This window comes from Arvicanthis niloticus, chromosome 19 (assembly GCF_011762505.2).
Source record: "Arvicanthis niloticus isolate mArvNil1 chromosome 19, mArvNil1.pat.X, whole genome shotgun sequence".
NCBI classification, from domain to species: domain Eukaryota; kingdom Metazoa; phylum Chordata; class Mammalia; order Rodentia; family Muridae; genus Arvicanthis; species Arvicanthis niloticus.
The window spans coordinates 25,354,846-25,376,485 of record NC_047676.1 but is presented as its reverse complement, the minus strand read 5'-3'; the positions used below and the strand labels follow the sequence as shown (position 1 = coordinate 25,376,485).

The window sequence follows — 21,640 nt, the reverse complement described above, 5'->3', positions numbered from 1 at the left end:
TCTTCTTCCGGGGCCTCCTTTATCCTGCCGTTTTTTGAATACATCCACCAGCACACAGTCCGGATGGACAGACTCCCGTCTGCTCTGCTGCCTGAATGTGTATGGCCTGAATGTGTATGCGCACCAAGCATACGTGAGGGTTGCCTTCCCAGGGGACTAAGAGTTCTCACGAAGGTCTTCCTGTCTGATGCCATTCAAACATTATTTTCCCCTCGTGAGAGGGGAAAGAGGCGAGAACAGTAAGAATGAAAATGAAAATCATGACCGTAATATTAATGGCTTCGACAATACAAACAATGGGTGCTTCTGAGGGAAGGGCCCATGGCTGCCATGCTTTGGAACAGCAGAGCTAAGCACATTCTCCCAGGAGTCTTCCAAAAGGCTGGGCTCAAGGACGACTCACACTTACGGGAAGAACACATGTGTAGTGCAATCCTCCTCTCACAGATAAAGAAGCTGAGGCTTGTAGAAGATACTGGTCCCAGGTCTCTTGTCTCAGGGGCAGAGCTGATGCCTGCGCAAGCTTCCTCCCCTACTCCATGTTTCCCTACCTCAGGCTTGGATGGCTTGAGAAGGTGAGATCCCCTTGTGGCAAATGGTAGCCCAGCCCTGGACTGGCCATCAGCTAAAGGCGTTACTGGTTTCAAATCGACAATATGGACAAAGTTTGAAAAACCAGACTTCTAGGTCTTTGAGACACATGCCCCTCCCCACCTCCGAATCCAGAAAGCCTTCCATACAAGAAGTCGGTAATAAGAACTGTCTGAAATGCAGGTCCGTTTCCTGGCTCCAACCTAGTGACCTTTGGGATTTCCTTAGCTGCTCGGATCTCATCTATAAAATAAGGAATGTGACAACGGAGGTTTCAAAGGTCCTTGTGTCTCTCCAGAACCTGTAGAGCCTCCCTGGGATTGACCAACACCACTGCTTCCTTTCTGCCCTTATACATGCAGGGTTTAAAGGGGCTTCTCTCAGAGCTTCTGGTGGGGAGCTGCTTGTTGTCCAGAGGTGAGAGCCTTCAGGGAGTCTCTACCTGACGCCTTCCCTTTCTGCCCCAAATCAACCTTTACTGCTCATTTAAACACGATGCTGCCTCATCACTCCCATTTATCAATACAAAATAACTCATTTTTGTAAGTAGAGCTTTAAGGCACTGCGCTTCATGGTCCCGAATTATTTCTCTTCTCTGAGACTAAAGAGAGCAGAGGATCAGGTGACTGGGGGTGGGACAAGTCTTGGCTCCCCCTTCCTCTCCAGGGATCTGGGTACAGAAGAAAAAAAATGATGGGATGGGGGATGTTAACAGATGATGCACTGCGTTGGGTGACATTCTGTGAGTTAATAAGACTGGGGGTGGGGTGGGGCGGGCAGCAAGAGAGCTCTGTGGTTTAAGCACTCGCTGTGCAATCCCGATGACCTGAGTTCAGTTCAAAGTGGAAGGAGCAAGCCAAGTCCAAACTGTCCTCTGGCTCCATGCTTGTGCCGTGGTGTGCACAAGTCTAAACTCATGACTTACAAATGAGGTACACACATCTTCAGAAATAAATAGTAAGAAAACAGATTGATACATAAATAAGTAAGTAAGTAAATAAATAAGTAAATAAATGATAAAAAACATTATCCAATCTTTCAAAGACAGGGTAGCAACTCTCTTAGGCAGCTGTTGGAATAGAAGCGGAGTGAGGTCTACCAACTGCTAAGGGCTCAAAGCTAAGTGTTGCCTCCCTTTCCAGATGCTTATGAGTGGGTAGCTAGAGCCAAGTTAACTACTAGGCCAGTAGGTGCCAGGAGCCCGTGACACATTTGGAGACCATAGAAAAGCTTTAATACATTTTAAATGCAGGAAAAGTTGAGCGTAATAGTAACAAGTGGACAGTAATGAATTCAGTCTGTATCTTAAGTGTATGTGTGCTGTATTCGTGTGTGTACACACGGGTGTGGAAGTATGCAAGTCCACAGAGGCCAGAGGTTGACATTAGGTGGCGTCCTTGATTATTCTGCACCATTTATTTAATTTGCTGTGTGTGGCATATGTGCACATATGTATACTGCACGCATGTGCATATGGAACCAGCCAGAGATGAATGTTGTCAGATGCTTGCTATCTACACATTATTTTTGTACAGTGGATTGTGTGTGTGTGTGTGTGTGTGTGTGTGTATGTGTTTGTGTATACCTACACTTGCTCTAGAAGGCCACAGGTTGATGGCAGATGTCTTCCTTTTTGGTCTTTGCCTCTGTTTTAAGATTGTATCTCTTACTAAACTCTGAGTTTGCGGTTTCAGATAGACTGCCAGTCAGTAAGCCCCTGGGGATTCACCCATCTCTGCCCAGTGCTAGGGTTACAGAAGTGTGCCATACCTGGCTTTTGCATGGTTACTGAGGAGCTGAACTCAGTACCGACCTACTGAGCCATCGTCCCAATTCCCAGAATGTACTTTCATATGAACACCATTATAAAATTTTATTTCTGAGGGAGACAAAGTATCTAACAAAAGTGCCAAGGACCTCTGAGAGTCCTATGTGTCTTCTGCTGTCTCCCCCAGAGCACAGGCCAGGCTGTCTACGGAAATACCCAGGGCATGTAGAACACGGACTCTATAGTTCTGGAAGCTGCAACCTCTTTGGCTATTTCTCCTGTTTAGCTGATATGCAAATTTGATGTGAGATAAAATCCTTTGCCACTTGTTCTAGTTGGCTGAGGTTTTTTTTTGGGGGGGGGGTCATGTGTGTGCTGAGAATATGGGCCACCCGAGAGTCTGAGTCAGGTGACTCTGAAAGGGTCACCTGAAACCTCATCAAGGTAAATGAACCAAACATTCAGGAAATTGAAGTTTCAACAGACACACACATGCTGACATGCACTTTGTAATCGTTCAAAAAAAATAAGTCATTTGGACAGCTAGGCTTAACGGAGCTGCTCTGCCAGGCCCTGCCTCCCTGGTGGAAAACAAAACAAAACAAAACAAAAACAACAAAAACGGTTCTGAGATAAAGGGTTCATCTCCCTAGGTGCAAGACTGTTAACTCTCTACTTAGGATGAGGTAGGAGGATTGTGAGTTCAGGCCAGCTTGGGAACCATCACAAACTGAAGGCCAGCCTGAATTGCACTGCTCTCTCCCCAGAGTGTTCATCCTATTAATGGGACCATTCCCGACACCCACCCCATCTCCTGTTCCCAGGGCTGCGAGCCTGTCTCATTCTCCACGGGCAGGGAGGTTTCCCACTTACCTGAGAGTCGGCTCTTGAGTTTCATCTTATTGTTGCCCTGTTTGGGACTTTCCAAGCTCCCTTTGGATTCCTCAGAGCTGCCTACGTCCTGGGATTCTTCTGACCCGGGCATCTAGAAGACAGAGCAAAGAGCTGATGGGAGAGGCGAGGCCTCCAAGGAGTTATCTCAGACGGGCTACGGAAGCAGCAATACAAGTGTCATGTGAGAGAAAAGCCTCCCAGGATCAAAGTCCCACCCTTCAGATTACCAGTGTGCAAGGCACTGGCAAGTCCCATCAGGGAGGTTTCAAACTGGGAAGGACCCCAGGGCTGAGATCAAGGTCACCCCAGGGTAGTCAGAAGTGAGGCTAGATTGAGAGTCCAGGTCTCCTGGCTTACAGCTCAGGGATTTTTATATGATGCAAATTGCTACAAATAGATCAGAAATCCAAAGCTGTTTCTAAGACACCGGTTTATGTCAATGACAGTGATATGCTCTGGAGATGAGGCTTTAGGACAATTTTGCCATTATGAAAATACGAGGAAGAGTATACTGTGAGAAAGACTTAGATGATCTAGGCCGACCCCTGGGGTGGAAGCTGGGTGCTCTGGACAGTCAAGAGACCAGCACAAGGCACAATGCTTTACATTCACTTTACAAAGAGCTAACTCTAGCTGGGCAGTGCTGGGGCATGCTTTTAACCCAGCCCTTGGGACTCAGTGGCAGGCAGAATCTGAGATTGATGCTCTAAAATTCAGATATAAAGTATAGTATAGAAAATATGCAAATGAGTAATATCATTGTTTATTAATGGGTACTATGGATTGCATATAATGACATATGTTGGATGTTTGTGTCTAGTGGCACAGGCTTATGTTGATATCAACATATGTTGCACTGCAATGTCACTAAGCTGGAATTTTTCAGTGCTGTTGTACTCTCCTGGGGCTCATCACTGCAAACGTAGCCAACCAATGACTGAAATGTTACGTGCTACGTGTGCTCTGCTGGTGTATTTCTTTCAGTTGACCCACGCTGTTCTGTGTGTCACACTCCTGATTCTTAACTGTTGTAGTTCTGTGGGAGTGTCGGTCAACCCAAATGTCTATAGGCTGTGTTTGGCATCTGATTCCGGGAAGTGATTTGAAGATTGTCCCAAAGGCCATGGTGTCAGGGGTCTCAGAGAAGCCAACCACACTAAAATGTACTCTAGTAGACTGGAACAGGAGACTTGGGTAGTTAAGAGAACTTGTTAAAAATGACGGGGTCAGGGGTACTAGAGAGACAGCTCAGTCAATAAAGGGCCTCTCACACAAGCCCCGGGACTTGAGTTCAGATCCCCAGAACCCATGTAAAGAGCAGAGTATGGTGGCCCGAGTCTAAGTCCAGCATAAAAGGGTAGGAGGCAGGGGCTAGGGATCTGAGTGAGGGTTGGGGTATGCAGAGATAGGCAGGTCTCTGGAGCTTTTTGAGAGATGATGTCTCAAAAATTAATGTGAATAGGCTGGAGAAACTCCTCAGTAGTCAAGGACACTTCCCATTCCTCCAGAGGAGCCAAGTTGCATTCCTAGCACCTATGTTTTTGGTCTCATAATAATCTCTAATTCCAGATCCAGTGAATCCAATGCCCTCTTCTGGCCTCTGTATATATACATGCATATAACAGCTACACAAGAATAAAAATAAATCCTGAAAAAAAAAATAAGGTGGAGATCTATTGAAGAAGATACCCAATGTCAACCTCTGGCCTCTATAAGCATATATGCATGTGTAAGCCTGTAAGCATGTACACATGTATAAGCCTGCAAGCATGTACACGTGTGAGCCTGCAAACATGCACACGTGTGTGAGCCTGCAAGCATGTACACATGTGTGAGCCAGCAAGCATGTACACATGTGTAAGCCTGTATGCATGTACATGTACACATGCCTACATGAAATTTACATCCCCCACTAAATTCAAGGACGGATAAATTTAAAACTTCTTAACTATATCAAATAACATGCTCCCCTTTGGAATTTTATCTTCCTTTTGAGGTAATTTTAATGCGAGGGGGAAAAGCCTCATATTAAAGTAGATAAGTTTCCTGCTAAGAACACAAAGTTGCAAAGGACATGTATGTATCTAATCCAGTGTGTAAACAATAAGCACTTAGAGCTATATCCTAAATGAGTTGTCTTTTATGAGGTGATTATTTAGATCAGCTTTATATGTTATCTGTGTGTTTGAAAATTCCCTTTCTTCTTTACCATAAAGTATCTTCTCAGATAAGAATGAGGAATTAAGGATCAGAGAATAAAGAGACGTGGGCAAAGTTCTGGAGGGGGCACTGGGAAGGAAAATGAATCCTGTCAGGGTCAACAGTGACAACAAACTCAGCTCACTCATTTACAATGTCAGGGATTGGTGGTTGTCCACGGTTAGATCATGAAGGGAATCCTGAGGGTTATTTTACAGGTTTTCCTGGTGTTGATGAAAACCCAATGGGAACCAAGAACCACTGAGACTATAGGGAACCAAGAACCATGCAAACAGGAGTCATTCAGAGCGGCGAAGAGCATTACGGAAAGAGGCAGCTCCATTGTGAACAGTAGTTCCCAGAGGTAGGCATAGGCTCATGGCTTGCTTAAAGAAAAAGATGCTCTCTGCTTGCAAGTCCCTGGTGGCTTTGGGGCTACTGAATGGATGGGGGCCAAGACCAAGAGCAACAGCCAGCTGGGCAGACAGGCTTATGCCAAGGAAGGAAAGCCACCTGAGGCCTGTTTCTGGAGTTAGGGACACCTTTTTCTGTTCTTCTCCATTGTTCCAGCACAGTCCCACGCCTTTCACAGAACCAGAATGATTCTTGAAATGACACATAAACACATGAGTCCATGAGAAGGACCCTCTCACGGCTACCCAGCACATGGCAGAGGCCTCGTCTCTTCAATTCCCAGCTTCATATTTACTAGGTGTGATGGTTTGCATATACCAGGCCCAGGGAGTGGCACTACTAGAAGGTGTGGCCTTGTTGGAGTAGGTGTGTCACTGTGGATGTGGGCTTTAAGATCCTCACCCTAGCCAGTCTTCTAGTGGTCTTCAGATGAAGATGTAGAACTCTCAGCTCCTCCTGCACCATGCCTGTCAACATGCTGCCATGTTCCCACCTTGGTGATACTGGACTGAACCTCTGAACCTGTAAGCCAGCCCCAATTAGATGTCATCCCTTATAAGAGTTGCCTTGGTCATGGTGTCTGTTCACAGCAGTAAAACCCTAAGATACTAGGATGCTGCTCCTTCCATCCTAAGATACTATAGCTAAAGCAATCATAGACACAAACAGTCAACATGTACAAGTGTGTGACTCACTCATTATGATTTTGTTTTACCATTTCATTTTTCCAGCAAACATGCGTTCTAACATAAAGTAGTGCTCACCTGATAGACGAGGAAAGAAAACAGAGACTCTAAAAGTAATACTGGTTTGCTTATTGCATTCAAGACCTACAACAGACTGCATGCGAAGGATGAACATAAAACCAGTCCTGAGCTATAGGAGACGACATGCACTACATCATATCTAACGTCTGGAGATGCCAAGGAAAGTGCAATGAGCGCTCATCTGCAGAAGCTGAGGGGCAAATTTCAGAACAGGTCAATCCAGGCTTCAGGGAGAATGTCCCCCCCCCCCCCCCTTTTCCAGTCTCCCAATACAACAATGAATGAAAGGATATTTCATTTCTAGGACTTCCAAGTTGTGAGATTTCTTATGCCAAATAAATCATGTGGTAATTTATGGCTAAAACAAGAATGGTTCTAGATATACCAAGAGCACTTTTAAGGCCGTGCCATTGAGAGGAAGACAGCAGTGAAGACTTATGGCAGGACTTCCTGGCAGTGTTAGCATTGGAATGTGAGCCCCCTTCATGGTACCATAACAGGATGCTACAAGGGCTGTTCTTGTATAGAGAAAACCTTGCTGGGTGTGGTAGTACACACAATCCCAGTACTCCCTAGGTGGAGACAGGGGGATTCAGAGTTCAAAGTCCTCCTAGGTTATATAGTTATAGTTCTTGTTACTGTGGATGCTGGAGAATCCAGTGTTGGGGAGCCAATACCTGGTGAAGGTGTCTCGCTGTGTCACTCCCATGGCAAAAGAACTAAGGGCCAAGCTGCCCTTCTGCAGGTCCATTCATAGTAAATAGCCCGGTGCAAAGGTGGCCAGGTCCTAAGAAGGTTTAAGCACCTCTCATCGAGCCCTCCCTTCCAATACCACACAGTGGGCTAAGTTTCCAATATGGGCTTTACTTAAACCAGAGCAAAAATAGTTCTGTTTCAATAGAACCATTTCCTCCCCTAACAGAAAACTGGTTTGCCACATTCTATGGCTTGGAACTCAATGAACAGGAAGCAGGCCGTGGAGACGTATTAGCTGCAGATTCTAGCAGGAAGCAGTGTACAAAGTGTGCTTTGAACTACAATGAACCCCCCCTTAGTCCTGTGCAATTGTCAATAGACAATAGTCTGAAAATGCCAGTGCTGAGAGAATCCTTTTGCTGGGCCCATTCCCTCCTCCAAATTTGCAGAACAAAGGACCCTGCTCTGAAAATGGCATGTGTAGCTGTTCTGGAAGGAAATTAGCCTGAAGTTCTGGAAGACCTCAGTTCAGTCCAGCAGTTAACAGGGTCTACAGTCATGAGCAGTTTCTAATTCGTGCAAGGCAATGCTATTATACTCTTGGAATCCAATAGAACATTCCAGACCCTTGTCTAGCCTACAAACTGTGAATTTTTCTCTTACTGAAAAAGCAGTTTTAGCTCCGGTTTTGCAGGAATGGAGGTATACCTGGGCAGAGAACCCAGCCAGGAGGCACACATCCTGGTGGGGCCATTTTATTAGTGATATATGCCCACTCCTGTGAGCTCCAGTGTCCCCATCTGAGATATGGGGCTGCAGGGGAGAATTAAACGATGTAGATTTCTGATTTATGGAGGCAGGCTTCCCTTTTAAAACCACGCTAACCAGCTGAGGAAGGGGTAATGGGGGAGGACGGGGGACTGAGACAAAAGAAGACAAATGAATGAGTATGAGACTATTCTGGACACCAGTCAGCCATCAGATGTGAAGGAAAGGATCTGACCTGGGCCAATCCTAATGAGGACTAGAGAACGTTGAGCAGCAAGCCACTTTGCCTAGAGACCCCACCCCTAAGCTCAAGCCGCTCACAGAGGCTCTGTGGTCCTGAGCACAAAGGGAAGCACTGAGCTGAGGGACAGAATCACAGGGCAAAGTGATGGCTGCAGGCATCCACTGTGGGAGATTTTTAAGGGCAAGGGATGACTAAGTCAAACTCGGTTTGAGTCAGTCACTGGATAGCTTGCACAGTGCTGAAAGACTCAGGCTCAAGGAAGCAATGCAGGGTGGCCTCTGGAATGAACCAATGCCCTACATCAAAGGGAAGTGGCTTGGAAGGAAGCTGGACCGAGTTGCAGGGTCCTCAGTTCTCCTGTGCCCTCCTCCACCCCGACCCCAATTCCTCTGAGACAGACAGGAGGAAAACAGAAGCTTCTCAGATGCCAATCAGACAAAAGGGATGGAGGTTCATTAGTGTGCGTGTCACTTTAAGAATACATACCTTTTAATCAGCAGTATGGAACCTGTCCCACTCAACAGATAACCACACACACACAGGAAATGTGTGCTGTATACCGTGGGTTACTGTGCCCATGATACGTTAATAGAGTGCTGGTGTCTGAGGCTGTCCCTTCATTAGGGAAGTGTGAATAGCCGCATTTACTTCGAAAGGGATAAGATTAGTTTGTAATAGTTGTCTAGGGCTTGTGGCCGCATTTTTCCCCCATGCTACATTTTACAATAAACTCGGTAATTTGGGAGGAGCTAATATGGGAGGAGTAAGGAGAGGAAGAGGAGGAAGAAGAGGAGCTGAGAGAGGAGGAGGAGCGATATAGGAGCCATGGAGAACCATGTGTACATTGAGAACAGTCCTGGGTAACAACTTATATCTAGGTTAGTTAACTGGGTAACACCTCCAATTGTGTGGGCATCTTGTTAATTGAGCATTACCAAACATATAAAGCCTCTGGTTAATCGTTAAACATTAGAGTCTCATTTCTACCAGGTACTACATGGATGGTGAGATAGTCTGGGCTCAGCCAAACATTGAGGAGACAGCGTGGGAGATTGGCAGAGCCATCTCCCACGCTGGCGTCTTGTGGGTGGCAGGGCCGGTGTTCTCGCAAGCCTGAGCCAGCGGCCTGAGCTGAGCCGCATGGCCTCAGGCCTTGCCTAGTTAGGAACATGGCGGCCCCATAACAGGCTAAATTGGGCCATGCTGTTTTAAATATTACCATTAACAAGGGTTAACCGTTGAGGACTCAGTGAATGTACTAGCAGGGACCTCAAGGGTGGTGGAGGGAAAGTTTAGTTGAAAAAACACACACAGTTCAAGCTCCCTCTAGATTAAATGGCTCGTGGAGCTTGCACACGACAAGCTCTTGGCTCGTCTTAGTCTCCCATCCACAGAAAGTTAGCAGGTTTAGTTTGAGAATAAGTGGAGACAGAGTAGGAGTCTAAAGAGAAACTGCCATGTTTAGGGATTGAATATGGGGCTGGGGGTTGTTTTTTTAAAACAAAACCTCAATCATTTCATTTTAACAATGAAGACTTGGGGGCCAGATGCTCTGGTGAAAACCTGCTAGCTCAGAGAGGCAAGGAAAGCACCCAGCTGATAGTTCTCCCCAGCTGGTGTCCCAGAAGCAATGCCCATCTCATACATAATCTCGGGAACCCCCTTCTAATTGAATGTCCCTCCTTTTACTTCCTGTGGTCTCTTCCTCTGTTCTCCTGGCTTTCTCTTACTCGATTTTTTTTCTTAATAATCCTATGTTCATTTCTTGTCAGCTGGTTGCTTTGCTCCTCCTCTTGACCTATGGTTGACTTTATTTAATCCTGTTTACAATATTCAAACTGGAAGCTCTTAAATTAAAGGTGTGTGCTAAGGCTGGGCCTCACCACAAGTAAAAACCAGGTTTTTCCAGTAAATAGCACAATCTCAGGGTTCACAGTCTGATCAAATATCCTGCAACCGAGGCTGCCGTCGAATTGCTGCAAACCTAACAGCAGAGAAGGCAGGGGTCACTGCAAGTGAATTCCTGAAACTCATAGGTAGAACCAGGCAGGCTTGGGTTCAACACTAATGACTGGGAAACACACTGTGGACTTCCATCAGAGTAATGGTGGTAGAGAAGAGAAACCAAAAGAAGACATGAGGATTATCTACTGGAAGGGGGACATTTTCTTCCAAGACAAGATGAGCTCTGAGAGAACAGACTGAACAGCTGTGAGAGGAAGTTTGGACTGAGGAGCTGGGGGTGCTCCCGTGCCAATCTGAGGGAGGAGGTGCTCCAGGGCCAATCTGAGGGAGGAGGTGCTCCAGGGCCAATCTGAGGGAGGAGGTGCTCCAGTACATCCTAAGCCTAAGGACACTCACTCCAGTAACTACTAGGTTTGAGAAAAATCAAGAACTAAGGCCTACTGGAGGGCTGGTAGTGTGCTCCCTGGTGGAGCACTGTCCTGGGTGCTATCCCTAGCACTCTGAAAACACAAAAATACAACAGAGAGGAAAAAGTGGGATCCCAGGCCCAGAAAATGAGGTGTGTGTTTTTCCAAAAGTAGAGATGAAGGGCTTTTAGGAAGAGGCTTTGGAAAAAGTCTATCAGGGCTCGGACAGTGCAGACTTGCAGGCTCATTATGAAGATGATTGGAAAAGGAAACAACTTCTTGAGTAAATTTGAAAGGGACACAGTGGCCTTCTTGGAAACAGCCTGAGGGTAGCATGAATCCATAACTTCAAAGGTAGTAACAGGACAGGGCGAGCCAGCAGGACGCCTCTGGGGCAGGACCGTAGGTTGGCAGACAGGGACTATTTCCTGGGTGGTGGCTGCCTCTTAACTGATAGCGATGTTCAAAAAAACCATTTGAACAATGGCTACTTTATCAAATAGAGGGTTCATTCATTCCTTCTCCACAAAAAATGGGACCTAAGGGACAGAAAACCCAAAATCAGAAGACCAAAAACCAAAAATAATATTTAAAAAGGCATCTCAATTTGGGCAAAGCAGGGCTGTGAAAGAAGCAAAGAATTTGACTGGAGCAGATTTAAAAAAAAAAACAAAAGCAAAGAAAAGAAATCCAAAGGGCACAGATATGAAACTCTAGGGGAGCCGATTACTGACTAAAACACGTAGAGCAGAGAGCAGTTCCGTCCAACCCCTGGGACACTTAAACCGGAGGCCAAGATGAACCTGAAGGTGATGAGGGAGGGGCGCTGAGAGACTGGCAGAGCAGGTCTGGCTCCGTGCACTGTCTGCAGTGTCTTCTCAGCTCAGCTGAGGCAGGCAGAGATGGGAGGAGAAGCTTCTATCTTCAGTCCCATTAACTGAAGACCAAGTGGAGGTGAGTGTGGAAAACGTGGTCCAGGCCTGATAGAACATGGAGGATCCACAATCCACACTGGAGGCAGGACACCAAGAAGCTGACGATTTGGTTTCAAAGCGTAAAACGCTTTAGGATTGGTACATTGGTCATGAAAGGCTTTAGCTGCCTGTGTTCAGGGTCACTCAGGGGTGATGCAAGTCTGTAGTGTGCCCATCTCTCAAAGCCCTTCTGTGCCCCATAGAACTTAGAGACAGGAAGAGGACGGATGTAACCAGAAAGCCCAGACTTGGGACCGATTCTACATCCTAGGCCAAAGAAAGCCAAACCTAGCTGTGCTACCTTTAATGAGAGTTGAAATTGCCTCTGACCCAAAATCATTTGATTTCTGAAGAAAACACTTCCTTCCTTCCTTCCTTCCTTCCTTTCTTTCTTTTTTCTTTTTCTTTTTTTTCTTTTTCAAGATAGGGTTTCTCTGTGTAGTCCTGGCTGTCCTGTAACTCACTCTGCAGACCAGGCTGGCCTCGAACTGAGAAATCCTCCTGCCTCTGCCTCCCAAATGTTGGGATTAAAGGTGTGCGCCACCACTGCCCGGCTGAAAAAAACACTTTCAACATGAAGCAGAACATGTCAAACATCGAACAGTTCTTGAAATCATCCCGGGAAAAAAGAAGTCCCAGGAACAAGATTTTATCTGGAACAAACACCATCTACAGGTTAGAGTTTGTCACTCATTTAAATGTCAAGGGTCTAGGGTTAATGATGTAGTTATTTGTCTGTGGCATGCTGGCTCATTGACATCTCATTGGAAAGTAAAGAACACATGAGACTGACACAGTCTGCGTTGTTGGAACTGAAGAAGCCTGTCTGAGTCTTTCAGTGGGAAGTAGTCTAGTGTACACATGTTAGAAAAAACATCATTTTTCTGACCACCACGTCAAGAATCTCATTAGCTAAGATGGAGCAAAATAAGACATAGGAGAAAACAAATAAGGCCATTAATTAAAAACAAAAAATCTCAATGAAACTTAAATTTAGATGATAATTACTTTCAATTGATTCTTAATTTTCTTAGGTTACAATCTGTGAAGAGATTTAGGTTAGTTGGCACTCACTTGATTATCATTATTGTGTTGACACTTTTTTTCCACTGTGGAACTGCCAAAAAAACCCCATTATTTTTGAATAAGACAATCCATGGGTGCCAAGATTTCATTTGTGGGAGCAGAGGAAGCTACTCAGTGTTACCCAGGAATTGGCCCCTTGGACCCGAGCTAAAGTCTATTATTTACTGATGCTCTGTAGCTGCTGTTCAAAGCACTTAAGACATGGCCTTAAACACACTGCGATTCATCTAACACTTGGCTCCTGGAGCCCCACAAAGAAACAACATGACGTTTATCTCCAACTTTCCCACCACACAAGCATATGTGGTCCCAAGGAAAAACTCAGGAGGGACAGTCACTCTCAGTCCATGCTGGGCTTTTTACTGTTCCCAACACTTAGAAAAACAGCAGACGGACTCTGCAGATGTGACAGAGCACAGCTTGGCTCGCATCCCTGGGGAAGCCGGGTTGGTGCACCCACTGCTCAGGATCCACAGGACAGAGCCACGTGACTTCCCTTTCATGCTTTAGTCACAGGAACATGGCTTTTAGGCTGCTAAATGAAGCCCATTTTCCAAATCTCTGGGGCAGATGTGTGAGTGACTGAAAGAGAACCAGATGGCCTTCAGAGAGGCCAGAGCTAGAAATGAATAGCCATTTATACTGAAGGAGTCAGAGCAACAACACACAGAGACATACAGAATCAGACACATGCATACACATACACAGATAGATACACACAAATGTATGCACACACGCAGGCCACACACGCACACACACAAATGCATGCACACACACACACACACACACAGACATATACACACAGACTCATACACACAGGCACACACACAGATGCATGCATACACACACACACACACAGACATATACACACAGACTCATACACACACGCACACACACAGATGCACGCACACACACAGACACACACAAATGTATGCATAGGCACATACACACAGACATACACATACAGACATACGCACACAGACTCATACACACGGGTACACACACAAATTCATGCACACACAGAGACAAATGCATGCACATAGACATACACACAGATACACTGACACATGCATTCGCACACACACACAGACATACAACAGACGCATGCATGCACATACACCCATAGACACACAAATGCATGCACACACACAGACATACACACATAGATACACACATACACACACACACTCACAATTTAATCAGCACCAAGTGCCAAGGAGCCTGTAACTGGTATGCAGAAATTACAAAACCTCTACCACACTGCTAGACCATTGCTTTCCCAAGAGAATAGCTTGGGTAAAGAGAAAAGCAGCAGGCATGGAAAGACCAATTTGTTATCCCTGCATCCTTTGGTCCATGCAGAGCATAGGAAGTCTTCACAGCTCAGAAACCCTCAGAGGCAGCGGGGGAAGGGCTACAGCTGATGTCTGTGGAGACATCCAGGCTGTGACTCTTCAAGTGAAATAATATTGGCCTGGTTTTGTATGAGCCTGTTTCCAGTTTCCACCCACTCATCACCCGCTTTCTCCCACATCCCCACCCCGCAAATCTGAAGGGGTTTAAAGGATTGTGTTGGAGATTATTTAGATGATTTTATGCATACAAATTAAATAAGTTTCTTGGTTCCATAGACAGCGGTGGTGGTCTATCTTTCAGACCCCTGGAATTTCATCAGTCATTAGCCTCTGCGTGATCCTGTATGACATGCTTGAAAAGAGGACAGTATTCTCAGGGACTTTGGATTATTTAAGTGCAAACGTGAGTGAGTGGATGGCAGGGAGGACTTGCACATCCCTCCCTGGTGCACAGGTCAAATGGTGGCAGACAAGCATGCCAACATTCTCAACCACAGAAGCTTTGCTTGTGGCTTGCCATGTCCCTATGACCTTGTGGGTGAGAAAGCCCTGGGGTCTGGCGCTCTTCTCTGGATTTATGGACTGGGAAGTGAAGGGGTTCCCACAAGGGTCACTCCCCAGCAGGAGCTGGTGGGCAGCTCCCACCCTGACAGATCTCTGACAGCACAACCCTTATACCTTTACTCTAAACTCAGAGCAATAGAACAGTGTGTGTGTGTGTATTATGTATGCACAGAAAAATCTCAAGATTGTCAAAAAAGCATGATAGAAGGGCTGATTTAAGAAAAGATAAAAGAATAGGCTAGGCAGAAGGTGGGCCCTGGACTCAGTCCTTAGCATTGCAAAGCAAGTAAATTGACAAAGAAACCAACGTATTAGCAAATGGCCTGTGAGAGGTGTGGCAGGAGAGATGCAGATGAGCTGTGAGAGGTCTCTAAGCTAGCAGCGCAGGTTCACGTGAACACACTCCTGTACAAAACCTCTGTCTCCTGTGGATTGTGATACTTGACAAAGCTTGTTCTGACTGGCCATGATCCAGGAAAGCTTAGGTAAAGAGAAATGCATCATTGTGGTTGGCTCTGGTTGACTGTTAAGTTCCACACATAGTACCCTGAGGGTCTTCTGCTGCCCTTTACTGACCAACATGAGTTTTACTCCGAATTCTTTGTTTCTGGAAGTTCTGCGTTTACACGGCTTGACTTGGGACTCAGTCCTAAGGGCATGTCTTTAAGAATCTGACAAGAAACTATAGATGTGCTAGGCAGAGCCCACAGGAAACAGCAGGAGAGGCAGGCGACCGGCCCACCAACTATCACCCACAGAGGGGCTCAACAAACCTCTGCTGGAGGCTGAACATTGCTTAATACTGGATCCTTGGTTTCTTGGAGCACTGGCAAGTCCTTTGGTTTACTTACTGCCTGTGGATGCCTTAACACTACAAGGGCAGAGCTGAGGGACAGAGACTGGCCATCAAAGCTGGAGGTGGCAGCCACCTGGGCTTCACAGTTGCTGACCCTTCATCTCAAGGCCTAGTCACACTCTGCTCCCCTCCCCCACCCTTCACCTAAAGTTGTAAAGAAACATGAGCATCTGTTGGAAGAGTGCCTCGGCAAGTAGAGGCAGGAAAGGATGAGTAGAGACAGCTGAGGAAGCCATAGATTCACCTACACCACCTGTTTTTATCTTAAAGTTCTGTTTGAAATGACACCAATGAGACACGAAATAGCCGAGTCTGTGCATCTTAAAGGAGGATGCTTGTGCTATATATTACGGGGCTTTTCGGCAACATTACAGTTGGTTTCAGGTCAGGCTGCTTAACCAACGAGCACGCTGCCTGGAAGGAATGGAGAGGGTCTAGTTCTTGGTCCCTTATGTTGGCCCTAGTAGTGATGAAAGGAAAGAAAATGGCTTGGGGGCAAAGGAAGGAGAGGTAGCTTGAGAGCCTGGTGTTTCTTGGGAGGCAGAGGATTCAATGAGGATTCCCCAGGAGGAAGTAAGAGCAGTTGAGAGTAGACGCTCTAGGAAAAGGAGCAGCCAATGAGAAGGAGGTTATAACTGGAGGGGTCAAAGGTGAACAGAACCCTGTTTACAAAACTATTCACAAGGAGCTATGCCTTCAGAAACAGCATCACCCAAGGAAAGGAAATTCCATCTTCTCTCTTCAAGGGGCCATTGCGTCAAGGACTCAGCCACCACGTGGCAGGCTGGCTCCACCCCTACTCTGACTTCCCGGTTTCTTGGCCTTGGCTCTTGTTCTGTTCTCAGCGGGGTCAGGAAGGGCTTCACATCTTATCTGCCTACTTCCAAACTTTTCCTCTCCCTCACAGCCCGAGGATACCAACATGGAAACTCCGTCAGTCACTCATCTACAAAGCCACTTGGAAGAACACTTCTCATAAAAGAAGCCCTAGCTCCTTAGTCTAATGGCCCAGCCGGAGCGCTTGGCTCAGTAGATTTCCTGTTAATCTTCTGAACAGTGTGTGCTACGCTTTTACACTGGAATGCCACCTGTTTCTGCGGTGATTTTGTGGAAATCCCACGAAATAATCAAATACTATTCTACCCACCTTGAAAAAGTTTTGTGTCATGCTGGGCGTAGCGGCATATACCTTTAATTCCAGCTCTTAGAAGGCAGAGATTTCTGTGAGTTTGAGGCTAGCCTGGTTTATAACGGTGAGTTCCAGGACAGCCAGAGATACAAAGTGAGACCCCGTCTCAAAAAACAAAAACAAAAACAAAACCCCAAAACCAAAAACCAAAAACAAAAAAACCAACAAAACAAAAAACAAAAAACCAAGAGACTACAAACAGATATCCCCCCCCCCCAAAAGTTGCATCTGTCTCTCAATATAGCATATGGTTCAATATTGCTTATAGCACATTCATCACTCAGCAGTGGGGGTAGTAAAACGTACAGAAATAACAGTAATTCACACTGGGCTATAATAAACGCTGTAAGAGGAGAGGAACACTCTAGAAAAACGTGCACTGTGCTTGCTGACGGAGATGCGGAGCTGGCTGCAGAGCAGGCTGACTCATATATTGGCTTGGCTGTGGGCACCTGCGAAGCCATGTGATAAAAGTCTGTGGCTGGACATGGTATCGGTGGGGGGAATGTTATGAAGAATTAGAGACGGCTGCCCAGGGAGCTAAGACGCCTGGTGGGTCAATAACACGGGGCAAAAGATAATGCCACAAATATTTATTAAGAAAATAGATATCTTTCAGGGGAAACAAGGACATAATTTCAAAGATCAGAGAGAGAGAAAGAGAGGGGGGAGGGGGGAGGAAGGGAGGGAGGGAGGGAGGGAGAGAGAGAGAGAGAGAGAGAGCGCACTTTGCTGCGAAGTCATGAATCAGACGCTTGACTTTCTGACTCTGAGTGCTAAAAGGCCAAGGAGAACGCTCAAAATGAGAAACCAGAGAAGGAACACGCCTTTAATGATGGAAAGGCTTGAGTGAAAAAAAATATCTCCAAAGAAAGGAACTGTAGAGTCTTGGTAGGCAAGAGATGGAAGGGGGGGGGGCTGGCACTTTAAGTGAAGTGCAGTATAAGGACCATGGTCCTCTTTCTCTGCAAATATCACCTAGGAAGCTAAACTACTACTTATGTAAACAGCAACGCAAGAAAAACAAGCCAACTAAGCAAACAAAAGACAAGGCAAGCTCACGGCCCCCAGGGGGTGGGGTGGGAGAATTCTATTGGTCCAGAGCATCTTTGTTTCTTTGAGAAATTTCTGCCCTGAATTCCACAGCAGAACTCTGACCTCTTCTATTTTGCTCTGTTTTGATTTCCCAGGCTTTGTGCTACCATGTTGCATAAGATGGGGCTAGAATCGAGAAAGTCACGGAATTCTACCTTTTGGTGCCCAGAAAGGCTTTTGTTAAGAGTATGGGTCTCCAGCACCCAGTTCTCATTTACCTAATACATCCGAGCGCTGTCAACGGCAATATTGTCACTTGAGAAATATTTCTGTTATATAGACTTATTTCGTAAGCCTGCATGTGTGATGCCCGTACACGCATGCGCATGGTGGATGCTGTGAGGCCTGTGCACGCATGCGCACGGGCGGATGCCGGAAAACAACCCACAGAGTCACTTAAGCCCTCAGGCTTGGCAGCAAGGGCCTTTACTCACTGAGCCAGCTTGCTGGCCCAAGGCTTTCTTAAAAAGCCATCACAGTAAGTGGAAGGGAGGCTGAGAGTGGACAGGAGTGGACCTCTTGTCTTGGGATAAGATTGACTATGACAGTATGACGTCTGTGAGCAGTCCTAGAAACCAAATGCATTTTGGGAACTTCTCGAAGCTCCAATGAGTCACGTTGTCCTTTGTGTCCCCTTCTACTGATTGCTATTGCTTTTGTCTACAGCAGAAACCTTTTTCTATTTTAGAACCACCCCTTCCCGTTTTTTACTCTGTCTATCTCTATTTTTCCCTTTACCTTGCAGTCTATGGACATACACTTTAATCCCCAGAGGGCTTGAATTCAGCAGACCCTAATTAAGAGAGTTGGGAGTGGTATTGACAGTAAAAATATGTGTAATTAAGGACAAGAGTGAAAGGCGTCTTTAAAACAAAGAACTAGAATATGCAAAGGCGGGAAGCCATTTACCTGGTGATAAAAATCACACAACGCTTACAATATAATTTTCACAAAAGACATTAACAGAAGGGCAAGGACACTGTATTGCTGCTCTAGTGGCCCATCATGTTAATTTATATGTTAGTATGTAATAAGTAATATATAGCACATGGTCTAGTGGTCCATTATGGCATTTTCACTGAAATTTGAAGTGATATTTCAAGTCCAAAAGCTGACTGTATACAGATGGAATTTTCTTTAAGAGTATTTAACACACACACACACACACACACACACACACACAGAATGTAATGAAAATTTTCATAAAAATAAAGTAAACCGAGGGCTGGGCATAGTGGTGCACGCCTTTAATCCCAGGGCTTGGGAGGCAGAGCCTGCTCTACACAGCAAGTTCCAGACCAGCCAGGGCCACAAAGGGAGGCCTTGTCTCAAAAGATAAAACATGAAAACAAAAACAAACAAACAAAAAATCTCAACCCCCCATAACAGAACCCCAAATATAAGACTATAATCAAGTGAGATGCAATTTACAGACATCCTAATATTTTCCTTCTACACCCCAGAAATCAGAGGCCTCCCTTCAGTTTATCCACTCCCCTCCAGGGACCCCTTCATCATACACTCCCATTTACAGGGCACAACATTCACTCTTTCTATGCGACAGCCCAGATGTTGACTTCCCTGGGAACTGCAAACTGCACAGACGGGAAGGAGGCACGGAGCCAGGCAGCGAGTCGCAACAAGTCCCTGCAAATGTTGCTACAAGAGTAAGTCTAAGTCAAACATCAGCAGCTTTCCGGGCAATTCATCCTGGGCAAATAATTATTCTTATCTCTGTTCTCTTCCACGAATCGCTTCATCTCCTTAAGTATGAAACCAAACCAAATCAAAACCACCCCCAGATTAAAATCTTGGTTTCTTAGGCCAGTGTTAATGGCAGCCTCCTTCTCCTTCTCCTGCATGCAGTTCTGCCTGTCTTGAGTTTCACACAGCCCCTTAGCCATGCTCCGAACCAGTGAAAGCACCACCTGACGTGTGTAAGTAAAGCGAGGCCCACCTGGAAAAATCCAGGATTGCAAGGAAAGGCGGGGACATAGCTGGGGACAGAGGAGAGAAAAATATGCAGTTGGGTAGCTGTGCATCCGCTCAGGTTGGAGCTGGCACCATGCCTTCCCCAAGCACACTGCCAGTCTATCCGCAGGAACAGGCCTCAAGAACACGATGTACAAGCATGCGCCCTGAAGGACCCCAGGCTTCCAAGTTTCCCGCATGCACAGCGAACACCCCTACTTCCTGACCCCCCTAAATCCCTAAATGGGTTAGCCCAAGTCTAAAATCTCCCCTTGCCTCAAGGCTGTGCCCTGCACAGGGAGGTGCTGGGATGGGGGTGGGGGGTGAGCTCCTACCGGTCTACTTGGTGATAGGTAGAGCCCTGCCCCTTCTGCTTTCTACAATCTTGCTGAGCATCAGAGTCCTGTGGGAGCTTCAGAAGGCCCAGACTCCTGGACCCCACCACTTGCAGACCTTCTGAATCCAACCTCCTATAAGCCACACCCTTCTGCCAGTGCAGTGACCCCTCTGCACCAGCCTGCATGTCTATGGAGTGTGTGCATACTTGGTGTACCGCTTTTTGTCCCTGGCTCTTGTGTTTTCCCTCATGGCTGCCTCAGCTGGGAGTAGGTGGGTATGTATGCGTGGAGTTGACTGAGGGTGGGTGGGAGGCAGGGGTCGGGGAAGCAGGGATGAGAGGCAAGCTTGTTATCTGTGGATCTCAGTGGACTTTTAGCCTAAATCATGAGAAGTATGGCCCAGCTCAGCTCCGGGTTCCTCAGAGGTCTGCCATATTGTTGTCCTCTTTATCTGAGTCCGTGTCCTCTACGGCTGTGAGTTAGGGCTCTTTCTCTGGTGCCCTGGGCTAGTGTTTCCATCTACGTGTCACTTGTCCTTTACCCATTTCTGTTGAGATGCTTAATCCTTTGTCACTATGGGTGATTGGTTAAAAATCAGGTCCTACATTGCCTACCTGCTTCCTCTACTCTTAACCAAAAGAGAAAGAAAGGTGCCTATTTATTTGTTACCGAGACACTACCTCTTTTAAAGGAAGGGATGGTTAAATGATTCCTATTTTCACCTACATTCTTGTTGCAGGCAGAAATTCCCAGAACAGAGAAGGAGGTTCTAGTCTCAGGACACAAATGAACAAACGTCCACTGTACCATGCCCATTTAAATTCATAGGTGGTGGGTGAAGAAGCCAAAGTGGAGTTGACCAGTTTGGTTTTTTTTTTTTTTTTTTCTTCTCCTCTTTTTGATTAGAGGTTTGCAGAGGGCACTGTTGGAACTCCAGCTATCAAGTGAGACTGGCCATGTATCTGCCATCTCTCCATCCATCTAGGTCCTCTCTACCCATGGAAGGCCTAAACAAACTCAGCCCAGACACGTCCCAGATCTACCACTATAGAGGGACAGTCACATTAAGAAAACTGTCACATACATGAATAAGTGTGTCGTGGAGATAATCCTTACTAAGGTTCATGAAGGATTATGTAGGCACACAGCATGCCAGAGCCCCAGGCAGCTATAATGTGTCCATCTTGAAAGACTTCCTGGAAGAGGTGAATCCCAAAGCAAGAGGAAGTGGACACCCAGGAAGAACAGAGTGTTCTTCATCACCCTTCACATAGACTCCAGACTCATCAGGAAAAAACTCTAGCTCATGTCCCAAAGATGAAACAGTTTCTCAGCTAGGGCAACTGGAGTCAACTGGGAATGACACTTTGAGATGCTCCAGTAAGTTCCCAATGTCCAAACATGTCTGGGACGCATAGAGCAGAAATCTCGCCAGATATCCAGCCCAAGTGAGTATGAGTGGCCCAATCTTTTCTTGGCAGAGAAACAATTACCTAGGA

At 46.2% G+C, this 21,640-nt stretch overlaps 1 protein-coding gene across 11 annotated transcripts in view; it reads right to left on the bottom strand.

The window, feature by feature from the left end:
• Pdzd2 (PDZ domain containing 2) overlaps positions 1-21,640 on the bottom strand; it is a 372,451-nt gene that overhangs the window by 56,196 nt on the left and 294,615 nt on the right. For all 11 annotated transcript variants that reach the window (XM_076916410.1, XM_076916412.1, XM_076916413.1 and 8 more), the window contains one exon: positions 3,233-3,344. In XM_076916410.1, coding sequence (XP_076772525.1) covers positions 3,233-3,344 — 112 coding nt within the window. The remainder of the gene's footprint in view (positions 1-3,232; positions 3,345-21,640) is intronic.